Source organism: Ictidomys tridecemlineatus, chromosome 4 (genome assembly GCF_052094955.1).
Source record: "Ictidomys tridecemlineatus isolate mIctTri1 chromosome 4, mIctTri1.hap1, whole genome shotgun sequence".
Taxonomy (NCBI): Eukaryota; Metazoa; Chordata; class Mammalia; order Rodentia; family Sciuridae; genus Ictidomys; species Ictidomys tridecemlineatus.
The window spans coordinates 34,157,826-34,175,861 of NC_135480.1; the positions used below are offsets into that span (position 1 = coordinate 34,157,826).

At 41.5% G+C, this 18,036-nt stretch overlaps 1 protein-coding gene and 1 long non-coding RNA gene across 2 annotated transcripts in view; both read left to right on the forward strand.

The window, feature by feature from the left end:
* The window catches only part of LOC144376766 (uncharacterized), an 85,946-nt gene extending 79,683 nt beyond the window's left edge, over positions 1-6,263 (forward strand). Inside the window, exon 3 of the long non-coding RNA XR_013437206.1 lies at positions 4,257-6,263. This is a non-coding gene — a long non-coding RNA (uncharacterized LOC144376766). The remainder of the gene's footprint in view (positions 1-4,256) is intronic.
* A 3,012-nt stretch (positions 6,264-9,275) lies between these two features.
* Positions 9,276-17,527, forward strand: Kcna4 (potassium voltage-gated channel subfamily A member 4). Its single transcript, XM_005327459.4, has 2 exons — positions 9,276-10,461; positions 13,596-17,527. Exon 2 carries the CDS (start codon positions 14,368-14,370, stop codon positions 16,330-16,332), a length of 1,965 nt encoding a protein of 654 aa, XP_005327516.1. The 5' UTR covers positions 9,276-10,461; positions 13,596-14,367; the 3' UTR covers positions 16,333-17,527.
* Positions 17,528-18,036: the final 509 nt, after the last annotated feature.

Below are 18,036 nucleotides of genomic sequence, written 5' to 3' on the forward strand. Positions count from 1 at the left end.
CCTCCATTCTTCTACTTATTAGGATCATAACATCCTATAACATCCATAGGATTTCAGGTTGGGCCCTTTGTATATTAATCTCTGTAAAATCCACCAGGGCCCTCCTTTTCTTTGAGTCTTTCCACAGTAATGAATGTTTTCTATGCTGTAATAACCTGAATGAAGCCGTCTCTTCAATCCCCTGTGCATTTTGTCTTTCACATAATTTATTCATCAGTTTCTTACAATAACCTTAAAAAGCTTATATCATTCTTATTTTGTGCATGAGAACATTACATTTAGAAAACTTAAGAAACCTAATCAAGTTTTTATGGCTAGTAATTAATGGAAATTTTCTGATTTTAGAATCTTAATCTGTAATTCATATATCACTATAAAGGACCTAAAGGAGTTACATTATTCTTTTCATATGTCACATTCATTTTAGAAATGAAATATTCAATAACTTTCTCTAAGTTGAAAAGGAGATTATATTTTTTTAACTTAAAACCAGAGTCAAAGTCCATAACTTGATGGATAGTCACTGTCTTAAGCAGAAAAATTAATTGTGTTATTAAATATATTATTAGTACAGAGACTTTGGTTTGAAACACCTGACCAAACTACTAACTCTATATACACTAATGATGGTAGAAGATCATATGAACTGGAACTTCCTTAGAAGATGTATCACATATTTTGCTGGGTTCTTACATAGAAGAAACCCACTTATATCATTGCAAATGAAGCCCACTCCTATGTATGTTAACCTCAAATCTTGATCACTTAATATTATTTGTCTTATAAAAGTTGGTATGTCATCCTGCTAGGAATACCTTTTTTTCCTTATATTTTTTAAGTAAGTCTCCCATTGCAAACTCCATAGTTTTCTCTCCTACCTATTTCTGCAGCAAACTTTTTAGCTATAGTTGTTTCTTCTTCTTCTTCTTCTTCTTCTTCTTCTTCTTCTTCTTCTTCTTCTTCTTCTTCTTCTTCTTCTTCTTCTTCTTCTCCTCCTCCTCCTCCTCCTCCTCCTCCTCCTCCTCCTCCTCCTCCTCCACCCTCCTCCCCCTCCTCCTCCTTCTTCTTTTTTTTTTTTTTAAAAAAAATTCCCCCTGTGTGTGAAACTGAACAAAGAAAACACTGAGCAATCTAGATATTACTTTGAAGAGTGGCCCTTACATTTTTGGCAATATAATATTCTACAATAATTTCTGGAATGCTCTGTCTCTCAGAATTTACTCTCAGTGCTTTTAATGTAAGAGAATATGCATATGTGAGGTTATTCTAAAATGAAAGCCACAGTTTGATATTGTCTTAAAAATAACTTTAATTTGGATCCAGGCAACTCTATCACACTCTTATTCAACTGATCTGCCTTTAAGTGGAGAAGATTTAGTACATCTAGTGAAATATCAGGGAAAATACCATAATGTCTTAAAGCAACCTGCTGTTGCTTAGAATACTGCACGAATAATTCCCATCTGCAAATAGTTATTTATTACTTAGTTATTTTTAGATCCTTTTTTTTTTTTTTGGAAGCATTGCTCACAGTAGCCTCTGGGTGCATCTACAGAGTTTCATAATTAGCATTCCCAGTATAGATTACACACAACACAGAAGACAACATAAATACAGGATGTATTCACATACGTCAGCACATAGTTATACAAAATAAACAGGTAAGTGAAGATATCTTTCATCCAGAATTTATCAGCCAAAGAGATGATCTAATAATTCCTTGAAAGTAAAGAATCTTAAGTACTTGGCAGTAATAAAGGAGCTACTTCTTCATCCTGAAATTATGGTTTGTTTCTGGGTTGTTCCTTTGTATCTATTTTAATGAGGCTATAACATGTTTTTGCTCTGAAAATGAGATTATTAGCTCTGAAATTTAAAAAAAAAAAGTCAAACAAACAACAACAACAACAACAAACCCCCAAAATTTCAATCTAACATCGTGGACTAGTCTATTGCAACTCAATTGCAAAAATAATTAACATAACCTCAACTGTGGAATGTGTAAACATATAAGCATGCTAAATATGATACAGAGGAGGTCTGCACTAAATAACAGTATCAACGGTCTCCCAAGATCACCTGATAATATTGTTGTCAGAATTAATGTGCTGGACTTGTGTTGGCTCCTATTCAAAGAATCTCATCCATGCACAGACCCAGATGAATAAGTGACTCCCTATTGGGACACAGGTGACTTGATCAGTTAAGTTGGTAACCTGGGACTTGAGTGGCCTGAAGGATGAGTTAAATCAATTTAATTTCTTCTTTTGGAAAATTTAAAGAAAGTATGTGAGACTGCTGAACTGAAAGATCATGTTAGCAGCGGGGCAACATCAGCCTTTATGGGGTCTGCAGACTTGGAGAAAAGAAAAAGCAGAAATTGAGCTGGGAAGTGGCAGAAGATAAACAGAAAGAACAATAGGGGAGGGAAGGAGAGAGGCAGGAAGGGAGAGAAAGGGCTCTGGCTAATGATGTTTTTGTCTTTGTTGAATTTTGGTCTTCAGCTCTTTTTCAGACTCATGCAAGATCTGAATATAGCTTTACACTGTTGTGTGTGAGCTGGCTTGAACTGCTTTCCATTCCTTGCTACCAAAAGAAGTCTTAATGAAACAGAAGTTGTAACTGAGCATAGCACATCCTGCCTTTCTGAGAACAGGCTGTATTAGACCAGAAAGGAAAGGAATCCGGTAATGTTAACTACATTTAGTAATGGGGACATGAGACCAGCAAACTTCACCATTTCCTATGCAAATGTAGTGGTATTCCTGTGTTGAACTGTAAACTCTACCCTCCTCCCCAGGACTTCTTTGTAAGTTGCTAGGAGCCTACTACCCCACTACCCTCTTCCAGGAAGGCACTTAGAAGAATGACAAGAGTCTGAAAGAGGGGGCCGAGGGAAAGAAGGAGAGAGAATCACTTCTGGGATCCCAACTTAGAATGTATCAAATAGCAGTGTTTTAGAATTAAATTCCCTTAGGACTCAGGTGCTGTGTATTAGATTAGCCTGTATATTAGATGCTGTTTATTCATTAGCCTCCTTTTCCAAAAGCCTATGCTATCTAACAATCAATATTTTCAACTTTTGAACTATATCTGTTCATATGCTGGCTCTGTACTATTCATATATATACATATTTTTTTTCTTTTTTCTGTCCCTGATTTTCACACCGCAAGATTTCTTGTAATGTAGCCCTTGGCTTGAACAGAATCTAAGCAAAACTGCCCTCAGTTACCCATCTACATTTGAAAATCCCTCCCTTCCACTCCACTATCCTATATGATTTTTTCTCCTAACAGTTATTGTTGTCTGAAATTATCACATCTGTTTCAGAATTAGGACCTAGTCTTCATTTACATATACCACTTAGAGCATAAACTAATGCCTGAGATGATGTAGATGCTCAATTAAATTTTATTAGATTAATGAATAATACCATTAACAACATTCTGAAGATTTAAACTAAGGTCATTTGTAGTCATTCTCCCCACCCCGCAAAAAAAAAAAAAAAAAAAAAGCCCTGAAATTCCATATTGGTTTTGAGTGAGTTTTAGATTATGAAGGTCTAATAAAATTTTATTACCATGTTATCAACTGGCAGGTTAATCATAAACCTTTCAATTCTTTAAAGGGGAATTTGTAAGAATCATTCCTAACTAACTTGATGCTGAATTTCAGGTACCACAGCAAAATTTGAATATCTGTTTTCTGGTTTAAATAATGTCTTAACTTGTGCAGCCATGACAGAATACCAAAGGATTGGGGTGGAGTTTAGAAAACGGAAATTTATTTTCTCACAGTTCTGGAGTTGGAAGGCCAGAATCAAGGTATTACAAAGCAAATTTCATCCCGAGGCATCTTCTCTAGACTTGTAGCTGGCTGCCACCTTGCTATATGCTCAGATGACACTTTTTTGTGTGCTTTCTAAGGTGATTTTTCTCTCCTTATGGAGGGCACTATTCTCATGGTGTGGGTTCCACCATTATGATCTCATCCAATCCTAACACCTCCCTAAAGCCCTATCTCCTAATACCATTATGTTGGGAATTTGGATGTCAACATAAATGGATTTGGAGGCAAGAAGGACACAAATATTCAGTCTATGCAGCTTATGACTGATGGTTATTGCTTTAACATAATAATGACCATACTGTGCTCTGCTTTTATGTTTGTAGAAAATGCTACCCTACATTTTCTTATCGAATCTGCCCTCATGATCTTGCGAAACACACTGATGCTGTACTTCCCAATTTTACAGATAAGGAAATTGAAGCTCACAAAGATTCAGTATCTTGATGGAAGTTCTGCAGTCAGGAAGCCAGAGAGACGATGCTACAACACCAGAGTCTGGCCTTTTACTTCAGCCCCTCAATCAACTCAAGAGTAATTGTTTTGATCAGATGTTTATGGTTTTTCCCAAGGACTATTGTGAATCATTAGAATTTCACTGTAAATTTACAAATATACCCTCAGTTCAAACTGATGTGTGAATTTAGATAAGAACTCTTTGCTAAAAACCATCCAAAGAAAATAGGCAGTGTATGCACCCTCATGTGACCCTTGCAGATGACAGCCTCTGATCTCTGTGCTTACTCAGAACAAGAACTGTTATGGAAGGCTGCCTGAAAAGTAAACTTGATGTGTGACGTGCTGCTGTCTGCGGTCAGCGATGATCAACTGTAAATTAATATCCTCATCACAGGCATACTCTCGGCTTTGTTTTGGCTTAAAATATATCAACTGGATAATCCCCAAACTGTATCATTATCTTCAACCAGGAATGGAGAAAAGTGAGCAAATAGCAGAAATAATTCTGGATATAGGTGTGCTAACTGATTTATACCCAGCAAAATTTCTTCCACTCGTATTATCCTGCCTATTAATTATGGACCTTGTTCCAGAAGGCTTAGTGGTGGTAGGGTCTATAGGATGGAGACACCACTCCATGCCTCTATCTTGCCTTGATTCACCTCTGCCCTGAGTTTGTTCCTTGCTAGGGCCAGCAGACAAGACTGTGGATGATTTTTATCTGTACCAAGGTTGGTACTTGATTTTAGATCAGTCTCCACAACTGCCCTATTTCCTAATCGCATAAAAAGAAAAGAGAACAAAGAGATAAAAGGATGATTCTACTTTACCTTTTTATAGTGCATCTAAGAGAATGGATCTCAGTTGAAGCTTTGTGTCACACTGGTGTGTCACTGTTAAATGTAGATTATGTTACAAATACTGAACTATTTAAATTTAAGAGGGACAGTTTTTGATTGATTTGCATTGAGAAAACTAAATCTGAGGTGATTTAAGGTTATGTCAATTTAATTCCATCTTCTTGGCTTCTGAGATATATTCAGAGATGGAGGAGGAGGGGCATTGTCATAGCCAGGAGGTCTGGGAAATGCCTACGATTCAGTCTATTTAGTGAACATGCGGCTGCTAATCTGGATTTGCCTACGGGAGTGTGTTGTACATATGCACCACATCTGTCCTGTATGTAGAGATGGGAAAAGGTTGAGAATCAGGTCAAACAGTGCTTTTTTTCATAGGCCTTAGTTTGAGCTTGGCATATCTTAAATCCACTCTAATGGCATTAACTGTATTTAAAGGGGACTTCAGAGATTTTAGAGTAGAAGCAATGCCTTTTCCATTTCCATATTGGATCCTCTCCTTATCTTTACTTATTCTCACACACACCATTCTCCTCTAATGAGCCTTTGCCATGGGTGTTTCTGTCCTGAAGAACTTCCTTTGTATCCTTCATTAGATGCTTCTTCTTCTTGCTTTTATGGTACCTTTGTCAGAGCCTACCATATGAGTGTGTTGACTCTCAGTTCTCACTCTCTGGACCACCAGGGCTGGCTCCAGCTGACTTACTCCCTGTTGAACTTGGCACAGTGCTACTATGTATGATCAGTGAGTGAGTGAGTATCAGTCATTCTCTCCAGGGTGGATGTTTCCTCATCACTATGGTCTAAATGTTTCCACCCCAAATTCTCACGGTGAAATTGCAACCCCAGTGTGGTGGCATGAGGAGGTGACCAGGTCCTGAGGGCAGAGGCCTCATGAATGGAATTAGTGCCTTTATAAAAGCAACCTCCAGAGATCTAGCTGCCTTGCTGCTCCCACCATATGAGGACCCAGCAAGCAAGGTCCATCTCTGCACCAGGAAATGGACCTACGCCATCTTGCCAGACACAGCATTTGCTTACATTTTGATCTTGGATTGCCTATCTTCCAGAAATGTGAGAAATAAACTTGTTGTTTATAAGTACTCAGTTTATGGTATTTTGCTACACAAGCTGAAGTGAACTAAGGCACTTACTGTAGACAGAAGTAAATATGCCTTTCTTAAGATCTCATCAGTATATACATAAGATGGAATGCGAAGGGTTGGTAGACAGTCACTGGAAAACCCATCTAGAAGAGAAAAAACCTAGGTGAGTGATTCACATCGTATAGGGAATAATGGGCTGCTCAGAACATTTCCATTCATAAATCTGGGGATGTTGCCTCAGAACACATTCCAGTACTTTCTCTCTTCTCTATCATTTCAGAACTTCAAAAAGTTAGGGAGTTGAGATGCTGGGATAAGCAGGTAAAAAGCAATCTTTTAGTTTTTCCCCAACACATTCACTGAACTTTTTTGGCAAATGGAAACCTGTTCCATTATATTCTGCCTGGGTCAGGTATAGCCCTAGTTGTTCAGGATATAGGACCTGTTTTTAGCAAGGTGTCACATACATGTTGAAGAGATGAAGGAGTAAACAGGACATTGTAATTCACTGTGAACCACTATCCTCAAAGAGAATGAAAACATTTATAAAGGAATTTTCTGTCCTGCTTTGTACAAAGGAAAATCTGCTGCCCCTTGCTCATTATACATAAACAAAGGCTTTATAGAGTGAGCTGGAATATTAGTACCATCAACAAGAGAATTCAAAGCCAGGGATAATTTTTTTTTTTTTGTGGCAATAGGTATATTTGGAGATGGGGCACTTAAAGAATTTCAACTAGTTTGTGAATAAGAAAGGCAAAAAAATAATTTTTCTTCTCAAGTAAAAGTGAGTTTTGAGACTAAGTCATGGTACATTTTTGTGGGTCATGAGAGAATAATCTTTCTGCTCACTGTTTGAGTTTCTAAAAATTAATCCTTAAAAGAATTTCAGGGAGAGAAAAAGAATGATTCTTGCTGTATAAAAAAATAATTATTTAAATGGGAAAAAGTGTGTGTGTGTGTATGTGTGTGTGTGTGTGAGAGAGAGAGAGAGAGAGAGAGAGAGAGAGAGAGAGAGAGAGAGAGAGAGAGAGAGAGAGAGAGAATATGTGTACTGGGAAAGGCTGGGAAGGAGCATCTTCTTCCCTGCTGAACTGAACCTATTTCTCTAGCTCCTTTTACCACTCCAGTGCTCACCATTCATCAGACATATCATCCCTTCTCCTTGGAAATCCTTATTTCCTTTAGATCAGTTGCTGCTACATTCTTTCCACACCAAGAACACTGTTACCATATCTCCATTGTAGCAGGAATACCCTTGTTTCATGGTATGCCTATGTATTTATGACAGCCACTAGCATCTGTGGACACATGGGCAATGAGCACACTAGCATGGGGGTCTGTCCATATGGCAGAATTAGGTGTTTAAGGCCTAGTTCTGCTTCATAATGAGTGTATAACTTTGGGCAAATTATCTAACTGAGGCTCAATTTGCTTCTCTAAAATAGTGATAAGAATAGTACCACCTATTACACAAAGTATTTTGTTTATACAGATAAAAGTAGATAGTATACAAACTAGGTAGACACTAGGCACTCAATGGCCATTATCTATTTTGATTAAGTTCCCAGTAAATATTTATTTAATGACCTTAATGATTATCTTCATCAGAGTGGTTTTTACCCAGCTGAATTCTTACTGTGCTTTTCTAATTCCCATTCCTGATACCTAAGAAATACAAATATTTATAGAATTCAGGCATTTAAAACTTTAAAATTCTCCGGGCCATAATTGGAACAAATAGTGAATGACATACAGAAGCATAATTCATAAAGTTTTAATATGATCCAATTAAAATGTCCAGGCTTCAATATAACTATTATCTTTAGTATATCATTCAATCTCATTTTTCATCTTCCTGAAAGCATTCCATAGCTGCTCTGGACTGATCTCACAAATTGCTTTTGGGAAACTCATCCCAAGATCCAGTGCCCTCAGCCCTGTCTTCTCTCATCCCAAGAAACATCCTTCTGATGAGCCAACAATAAAGCAAATTATTTGCTTCTGGCATGTATGAAACTGCACAGTGACTACACTGCATTGTGGAGATACAGAGACAAATTGTAGCTGGTGCACAGAGTAATTGCCAGTTTTGGAGAAATCTGCCCTCCCTATCTGATGGAATGAATTGTAATATAGAATGGACTGAAGCACGAGTTGAGAGGCCTGGAAGTACCTTTCTCTTTGGCCCTCCAGCCCCTGGTTGAAGGAGGTGTTTGGGGTGGGGGGTGGGGGAAGATCACAGGTAAATTTATTCATTTCAAAAGCTCAAGGTGCACTAATTGGAAGACGTTAAAAATTGGTGTCACCTCAGGTTTTTTATTTGTTTTCCTCTTTCTTTTCTGTTGCACTGATTACAATTCCGATTTCATCCCCCCCCCCCCATTATTTAAAAAGCAAAGAAGAGCAGTCTTCCAGGTGCCCCTTCCAGGTGTCATTTGCAGAGCCAGCAGCGGATAGGTGAGTGAGCACAGGGCATATCTATAATTCAGCTCCAGAATATTCCCCTTAATAATTAATTGAGTGCCACAAAAGGAGGAGGCCCAATAGGGCCCTCAAACAAAGCTGCCAGCCAAGGACGACAGTGGTCACCCAGGCGCCAACCTACCAGCTCAAGGGGGGATTTGCTCCAGCAGTCTGGGCGTGCACCCCCACTGCTTGCTTGGCCCATCAAGGGGAGCTGGGAGCAATGCCCAGGTCACCTGGGTTTCTGGTTTTGTATGTGTGTTAAATTCATGTTTCCCATGCTGATCTGTCTTTCGGTGGATTTGTGGGAATTGTATATTTGCATCCAAGTTCAGAGGTATTTCACAAGCTGACCATCCATAAGCAAACTACATTTCAGTTTCTGGATGGAGACTTGTCCCCCAATTCGACCCCACTGTGGGAGTTCTTGATTTCCCTTGTATGTGTATGTGGTAATAACTTTTAAAAATCTTTAAATTGATCAGGCTACTGTGATAAAGACCTCCTTTGAACCAGCCAAACCTCTCGCCAAGTCGTATTTCTTTTTGCAGCAACAGGTTCTCAGAGGGCTCCTCGTCTGCATTTTAAAGCCTCAGTCCTGGTCAGCCCTGCAACCTGCTCACAGTCCTCCAACTCTCTCCGCCTCGAACTTTTGCCTTCCGTGATGCACAGCCTCTAGCCAGGGCCTGATTTCCAATTTCTGAAACTCTCCTAGCACCAGGGTCTAATACATGTTTAAAATCGTTCTCCTCTGCGCCCTGAGGACCGAACCCAGAGCTGAGATCGGCAAACTCCTGCGTGCCAGGCAGGCGAACTTGGCATTCTCCCTAGGAAAGGGAGGAGGGCTCCTGGCCTGAGGCCTCGCCAAGACATGCAAGAGGGATCCCAACTCCACAAATTTACGCGGGGAGAAAAGGACCCGGCTCCTGGATAGATGTAGAGAAAGCAGGTCAGGAAGGAGAAGATTCTCCAACGCACCCACTTTCGGGACAGTATTTCTCCTGGAGCCTTCCCTCCCCCCACCTCTTTAGGGGCACCTGCGCTGCCGTCAGGACTACCACTGAGATCAGCTCCCTCCCGGGATTGCTCCTTGTCCCTGGGGGCGACACCGAGAGCCCCTGAAATTGCTTCCAGAAGCCTGGGAGTCGGGGGACAGGACCGGGGGGCGGGGAGTCTCGGCGTCGTGACTGCGCCCGCCCCGCCGCGCCGGGAGGCGCCCCTGGCGACCGCCCTGAACGCCACACCCTCGGCACGGCCCTGGCCCCGCCCCCGCCCGGCGCTCGTTCGCGGCCAGGGGAGGCGTGTGCTGCTTCTGCAGCCAGCGAGAGAGGCAGAGAGGGATGGATATTGGAGGAGGAATTCAGGCTTAACAAGTGATCGCTGCTGTCTAGGATTTTGTTTCTTTTCGGGGAACCTTGCCTTCCTTTCCCAGTCCAGCCCTGCTGTGCTGAACTCCAGAGGAACCCGGAGTCTTGGGGTCTTTTCTGGGGCAGTCCGAATCCGATCCCCACCCCTAGGCTCTCGCCGCGAAGACTCTGCGCCCCCCTGGCCAGGCAGCAGAACTTGTCTTGTGGATATTTTGGAGCGTTTCACCCGCCAAACCGGAGTGATTTCTTTTACCCCCCCAAGATCATTCTTCCCCTCCTCCAGCTGTTGCAGCTTGAGAGGGAAAAAACAAATCCACGGGGGATTTTCTTTATTTTATTTTTCACCCCTCCTGGGAATGGTGAGTATGATACCTTTCTTATCTTTTCTCCACCCTCCTCTTTTAGCTGTTAAGAAACTGTGGATATTTGAGGGATAAATAATATCGAGAATGTGACAGAAGGGCATGAATGGAAGGCGGTTAAAAATAAACCAGGAGGTGGGAGAAGGGAGGTGCAGATGCTACGCGGCGCTCCGGGGGCCAACCCGGGGATGGGGTAAGTGTGCCCTGCTTAATGTGCCCAAGCGGGAACCGAGGTCTGGGCGGCGAAGGTGCAATTAAAGATGTCGTTTTTCAACGAGGTGGGATTTAGATTTAGCAGCATTTTGCCTCATCCCAGCCTCACCGGTTCATTTCATTTGGGAACAGCTGGTGAACGGGTCTGTATTGATGCCTCTCCCAACATTCTGGATTTGCGTGCATTTTCTGAGCATTTGAGCAACCCATAGGGACTGTGTAAATGGCGTGCATTGAAGTATACATTTCTTATAGTGTTGGCCTTTCTGGTTCTGGATGGATATATATGTATATATCCATATATATATATATATATATATGGATATATATGGATATATCCATATATATATATATATATATATATATATCCATATCCATCCATCTCTCTCTCTCTCTCTCTCTCTCTCTCTCTCTCTCTCTCTCTCTCTCTCTCTCTCTCTCTCCCAGAAAAGATTCAGGTACCACCCTAACACAGTTGCAGGAATTAGCACTGAGAGATGAAAACAGCCTTGTTGTTGGGGGATGAGAGGAGGAGGGGCAGCATGCTGGGCTGGTTTTGGGGGCACAGGGATTGAGAAAGAGATAGTCTGCAAAATCCCACTAGTTCAGTGGTGTTAAAAAGGAAGGGAAATACCCCGGCAAAGGTCTCTCCCATGAAGGCTCCTAGGAATCTGAACAGATTCTCTTAACATGAATACCTTGAGAAGGAAGAGAGATTTTTGAGCCTGTCTGGTTTGTTTGGGGTGGGGGGGGGGAGGTGACTTCTCTTCTTTTCTCTTTATGTATCTCTCTCTTTTTCTTTTCTTTTTCTTTCATCAGGAACAGTGAGATAACTGGAATCCAATCAGAAGGAAGGCAGTTTGCTTTTTGTAAGGTGAAGGAGGGAGTTAGATAAACTAAACCTAACAAAATCACACAAATAAATAAATAAGAAATTATTTGGTGTGGAGCAGAAGACTAGAGCTAGATCTTCCTCAGAGTTGAATAAGGCCCTGTAATTCATCATATTCTGGGAGTGACTTTGGTGGAAGTGGGTGTGCATAGTGTACAAATATATGGCACTTCACTTACACTGGGACTATATTTACATAGTGCATTATAACTGTTGGTAGGAGTTGGGGAAGAAACGGAGCAAACTCTTGGGCTCTTTGGCCTGTGCAAGTCTTTAAGGGGTGTTGGCCTAACACTCCACTGTGAATGTAATCTCTAGGTGGCTTTATAAGTAAGAATTTAGAGACTTTCTGATGGTAAACACTCCCAAGTATGTAATGTTCAAAGTTGGGCAGAAGAAAGGGGAATGTCACACAAGATACCTTCAGAGGTGTATTTAGTGGTTTAGGCTCCATCAGTTTCCACTCTTATCCTGTGAGAATGTGTGTGATCGGGATGCTCTCTGTTTGCCACTTCCCTCCTTGTTGCTTCATAATGTGAGCTTGTTTAGGTTGCAAGGTAGACAAGATCAGCAGGTGGTCAAGAGCTGAACCCTATTAATGGCTTCAGAAAGCCATTTCAGAAAGCCATTTCCCAAGTGTTTCCAGTAATAGAAGCTAGTGGATGCCCTGCATTCTGGTTGTCATCATCCTCTCCAAATCCCTGGGTCATCCTCTGCATTCTTAGAAGTCCTGTCAGACACAGTGAAAATAAGAATCAAGAGGAGATAGGACACATGGCAGGAGGTTTTATAGGTTGGAGCTGAGGAGATGAATTCACTTGACCTGAGAGAGCAAACTAAAGTAGAAGGGTCAGGGATAGCAGGTGACAGTGGGAAATGATTGGGACTACTGGGAGCAGGATGTGGGAGATTGGAAATGAAGGTGTAGGGAGAAGACAGAGGGTGGGAGACACGGGTTAAATTATAAGGGTATAAAGTGTGATTGGCCAAGAGCAAAGTCCACACAAAATAGGGCTTAAAAAAATAAGGAGATCTCTCCTTGAGAAGAGTGTTAGAGGAAACATTAAGGTAAATATGGAGGAAGTGCAAAGAGAGAAGATGGTTATTAGAGATGTGGAAACTAGGATTAACTTCTAGGATGGGGGTGATAGGAATTTGGGGAAGAGGAAAAACAACAGGGACATGCTTCAGGGAGTCAGGGAATGCCAACTTCATACCACCATTGGGGAGTGTCAGAATGCTATGGATGTTCTCACATTCCATCTTTCCCCTGCTACAAATGGTAGCATAGGACATGTGCCTTTGGGAATGGGTAGATAGACAATAAAGCATAGATTACTGTCTTGTTATTCATAACTGCCAATGTTTATTGCCATTCATTATGCACAAAGTGGTGTGCTATTCTGTCAACTCCCATTATCTCACTTGATCCTTACAAAGGTGGGATGGGGGTGTTCCTATTGTGTTGTCTCCACTTTGTAGATGAGGTGATTGAAGCTCATTCAAATAGTAGAAGCTGCATTGAAAAACACCCCTTTTTCTGACTTCTCTACTCCTCAGGCAAGATAGAGAGAAATGGCAGGGTGCTAAATTCAGAAATATTTTATGAGTGGAAACTTTTTTAAAAAATGCCTTCAGATAAATGAATGATGGAAGAAGCTTCAAGTAACAACACTGTGATTGTGGAAGGAAGGGAATGATAGTGAGTGTTAAAACCTGGCACTCAGGAAGGGAAAAGGGAAGCAGAGCCATGTGGGTAGAGAATGGAGAGGAGAAAAATACTTGAGTTGTTGCAAGATAGACTGAGCTGAAATAATAACTAAAGAAGAAGAAGGTTGTTGAGTGAGAGAGAGAGATTTAAGAGCAGTCTGCCCCACACTCTTGAAAATTTATGGTCTCTTCTTGTGTATTATGGTTTGCCTGAGGACCAGAGAAGGAAGCGTATATGAGGTAAGATGCTCAGTTGGCTCTTTATGATTTCATTCCTCTTTTTTTCCCCCTATGCTTGTTTCCCAACCTTTTTCAGGTGAAGAGCTTCTGTATGATTTTAGCTGAAGGATGCTTTGCATTCCCTTGATTTCTATGGAGACCTCAGAGCAGTTTTTGCATCTGATGACACCTCGTCTTGTACCTTCTCTACCTCCCAAGGTCTTTGCCTCTGTCTACAGCTTGGCATTGCCTGTGGGTCCAGGAAGCCTTTGATGAACTTAAGGGCAGAGGCTGGAGAATCATCTTGATAGACTGAGCAGCAATGGATGGACATACTTTAAGCCACCTCTTAACATGGGTCAAACCATCACTAGAAGGCAAGTGCTAAGACAAAACATTTATTTGCAATTTATTTAAATTTGATGGCTCAGGATTTGGACAATTTCCATGGCAGAAAAATATATTTCATTTTCTAGGCACAACTGCTGGCTGTCAGATACTTCCTGCTTTTGAATCTTGCAGCATCATTACCGACCGCATCCCAGACATATTTCCAAATTTGAACATCTATCCCAAAACATAGATGTTCAGGAGATACCAACATTTTTCTGACTTAGGTTTGAAGAGTGCTAGGCTGTGTATCTAGACTAGCCAAGCCCTGGAGAGCAATGTTGAATCCCCAAGAAGAGAGAGCATGGGGCGTGCTGATTTAAAAACAGAAAATGCAAAGTTGGACTGAAAATATCCTTAGTCTTCCAAGCAATCTGCTTAAGGGTTCCAAACTTACCTTCATTTGGTGAGAAAAGAAGCTGCCCTATTTTTCTTTCCTCTTCTACAACTGGAACCAGCCATTTCCCACAACCACCACCATGGAGGTTGCAATGGTGAGTGCGGAGAGCTCAGGGTGCAACAGTCATATGCCTTATGGTTATGCAGCCCAGGCCCGGGCCCGGGAGCGGGAGAGGCTTGCTCACTCCAGGGCAGCTGCAGCTGCTGCTGTGGCAGCTGCCACTGCTGCTGTTGAAGGCAGCGGGGGTTCTGGTGGGGGGTCCCACCACCACCACCAGACACGTGGGGCCTGCACCTCCCACGACCCTCAGAGTAGCAGGGGTAGTCGAAGGAGGAGGCGACAGCGGCCTGAGAAGAAGAAAGTCCACCACAGGCAGAGTAGCTTTCCTCACTGCTCTGACCTGATGCCCAGTGGTTCTGAGGAGAAGATCCTGAGGGAGCTGAGTGAGGAGGAGGAAGAGGAGGAGGAGGAGGAAGAGGAGGAGGAGGAGGGAAGGTTTTACTATAGTGAAGATGACTATGGTGAGGAAAGTTCCTACACAGACCTGCTGCCTCAGGATGAAGGGGGTGGTGGTGGCTACAGTTCAGTCCGCTATAGTGACTGTTGTGAACGTGTGGTGATAAATGTGTCTGGCCTCCGCTTTGAGACCCAGATGAAAACTCTGGCCCAGTTTCCAGAGACTTTGTTGGGTGACCCCGAGAAGAGGACTCAGTATTTTGACCCTTTGCGTAACGAGTATTTTTTTGACCGGAACCGACCCAGCTTTGATGCCATCTTATATTATTACCAGTCAGGAGGCCGCCTGAAGAGGCCAGTCAACGTCCCCTTTGATATCTTCACTGAGGAGGTGAAGTTCTATCAGTTGGGAGATGAGGCCCTGCTCAAGTTCCGTGAGGATGAGGGCTTTGTGAGAGAAGAAGAGGACAGGGCCCTGCCAGAGAATGAATTTAAAAAGCAGATTTGGCTTCTCTTTGAATATCCAGAGAGTTCCAGTCCTGCCAGGGGCATCGCCATCGTGTCTGTCCTGGTCATCTTAATCTCCATTGTCATCTTTTGCCTGGAAACCTTGCCTGAGTTCAGGGACGACAGGGATCTGGTCATGGCACTGAGTGCTGGTGGGCACAGTGGGTTGCTGAACGACACCTCGGCACACCACCTGGAAAACTCAGGGCACACGATATTCAACGATCCTTTCTTCATCGTGGAGACAGTCTGTATCGTGTGGTTTTCCTTTGAGTTTGTGGTCCGTTGCTTTGCTTGTCCTAGCCAAGCACTCTTCTTCAAAAACATCATGAACATCATTGACATTGTCTCCATTTTGCCTTACTTCATCACCCTGGGCACCGACCTGGCCCAGCAGCAGGGGGGTGGCAATGGTCAACAGCAGCAGGCCATGTCCTTTGCCATCCTCAGGATCATTCGTCTGGTCCGAGTGTTCCGGATCTTCAAACTGTCCAGACATTCCAAGGGCCTGCAGATCCTGGGCCACACCCTCAGAGCCAGCATGCGGGAACTGGGCCTTCTGATCTTCTTTCTCTTCATCGGGGTTATCCTCTTTTCCAGCGCTGTGTATTTCGCAGAGGCGGATGAACCCACCACTCATTTCCAAAGCATCCCAGATGCATTTTGGTGGGCCGTGGTAACCATGACAACTGTGGGCTATGGGGACATGAAGCCCATCACTGTGGGGGGCAAGATCGTGGGGTCCCTGTGTGCCATTGCGGGTGTCTTAACCATTGCTTTGCCAGTGCCAGTGATTGTCTCTAACTTTAACTATTTCTACCACAGAGAGACTGAAAATGAGGAACAGACGCAGCTGACACAAAATGCAGTCAGTTGCCCATACCTCCCTTCTAATTTGCTCAAGAAATTTCGGAGCTCCACTTCTTCTTCCCTGGGGGACAAGTCAGAGTATCTAGAGATGGAAGAAGGGGTTAAGGAGTCTCTGTGTGCAAAGGAGGAGAAGTGTCAGGGCAAGGGGGATGACAGTGAGACAGATAAAAACAACTGTTCTAATGCAAAGGCTGTGGAGACTGATGTGTGAGTCGCTCTCTCTACACTCCACTGCCCTCCCCCAGCATCTCCAAATATATTTATGCATAGAGAGTGCAGTTATGAAAATGAAATATGCAAATGAGTCCAATGCATACAGTAGTACGCCATTTAATGGTAATACATGGCATAATTGTTACTAAACTTGTATTACATATCACATAAAGGATACATCTTGGAGAAGAGGGAGGCTTAAATAGGAGCAAATCTATCTTTATATTTTTTATTAGAATGCAAGAATTTTGCACATTAACTGGAAAAGATGTTAATAGTACAGATGGTTCCATGGAGAGAATGTGTGTGTGTATGTGAGCGTGTGTGTACATGTGTATGTGTAAGTAAATTGTCAACGTTGTTGGTAATTGTGCAGTGATGGGGAAAGTTGGCATTTTGAAGTATTTACTATGTAAGAATTAATGAATTTGAACAGTCATTTATCAGTGCTTTAATAGCATCTCCTATGTCTTTGGATTCTGTAGTTGTTTTTTAAAAATTGTAAGAATTATTGTGTAGAAAAAAAGAAAGCAAATTATTTAATAGAATATAGGTCACAATTTTATCTTGGATTTAATTAAAGTTTATTTTTAACTGGAAATTAACTTTTAAAAAGGCTGCAGGGGCCTTTAGAAATTGATTATATTTTATTATTAATTTTGGGAAGATATGATAGCAAATGCCTAACATTATGGAATAAATGAAATTGGAGAAAATGTAACAAGTTTTGTTCACAGGTAACAGGACTGGATTTTTTTTCTTTTGCACTACTTTATATGCTGAAGATTGAGAGAGACTTCATACTGTGAATGTTTACTAATGTAACAGTTCAATGACAATCATTGAAGAATGATTTCTTAGTCTTATTTTATTGTTCTCTTCTTTATGTGAGATTAATGACCACACAGGTAACAACAGCACATGATTCTCTCCAATTTTAAAATCTAAATAACTGATCTACAAAGGGACGATGAAGTAAAGTTTAGCAACTGAATCTTCTGAAATTGATCTGTTACAATGATGCTTCAGAAACAATACTATTTTAAATATTTCTTCTGCCTTTTAAATCCAGAATAATTTAACCAAAGTTAATGCATGCACTGAAAGAATTCTTGAAGAAATACGATGCCCAGCAGCTACAGTGATTATGGCTTAAGATCTTTTTCTATTAAATGTGCAACATAAATGATGGATTTATTAAGTTTATGTTTTTTTGTGTGTGTGTGTGTGCAGCTACAGAGAGCAGAATGGTGGGGATTCACCTCAGATTTTAGTATTAAGTTTGCTCACATGGATGTAAGGAAGTATTTTGTCAAAACATTTGGTTTCATATCACCATCATTATCATCATTATCAAAGGATTTTATGAAACATGTAACTGCATTTAACTCAAAATAAGCTCTTCTAGAATGTGAGTAATAACTGGTGTTCCACCTTTCCTAAGTCTTAATGGGATGTAAGTTAGAAAACTCAGTGTACATACATTAGAGGCCTCACTCTCCAACGTTTTTTCTATTTTTTTTTTTTTTTAGCTTCTATTCTTTTGAAAATGGTTACCCTGATCCCTGAGCTTTGGGGAAAAAATAACATGCAGACTATTTTAGCACACAATGCATTATGAAAACTGTGAACTAAAAATGAAAAATGACCTAGAATCACTTTTCTCAAACTTTTCTAACCTATGCCATTTTTTGCTAAATTT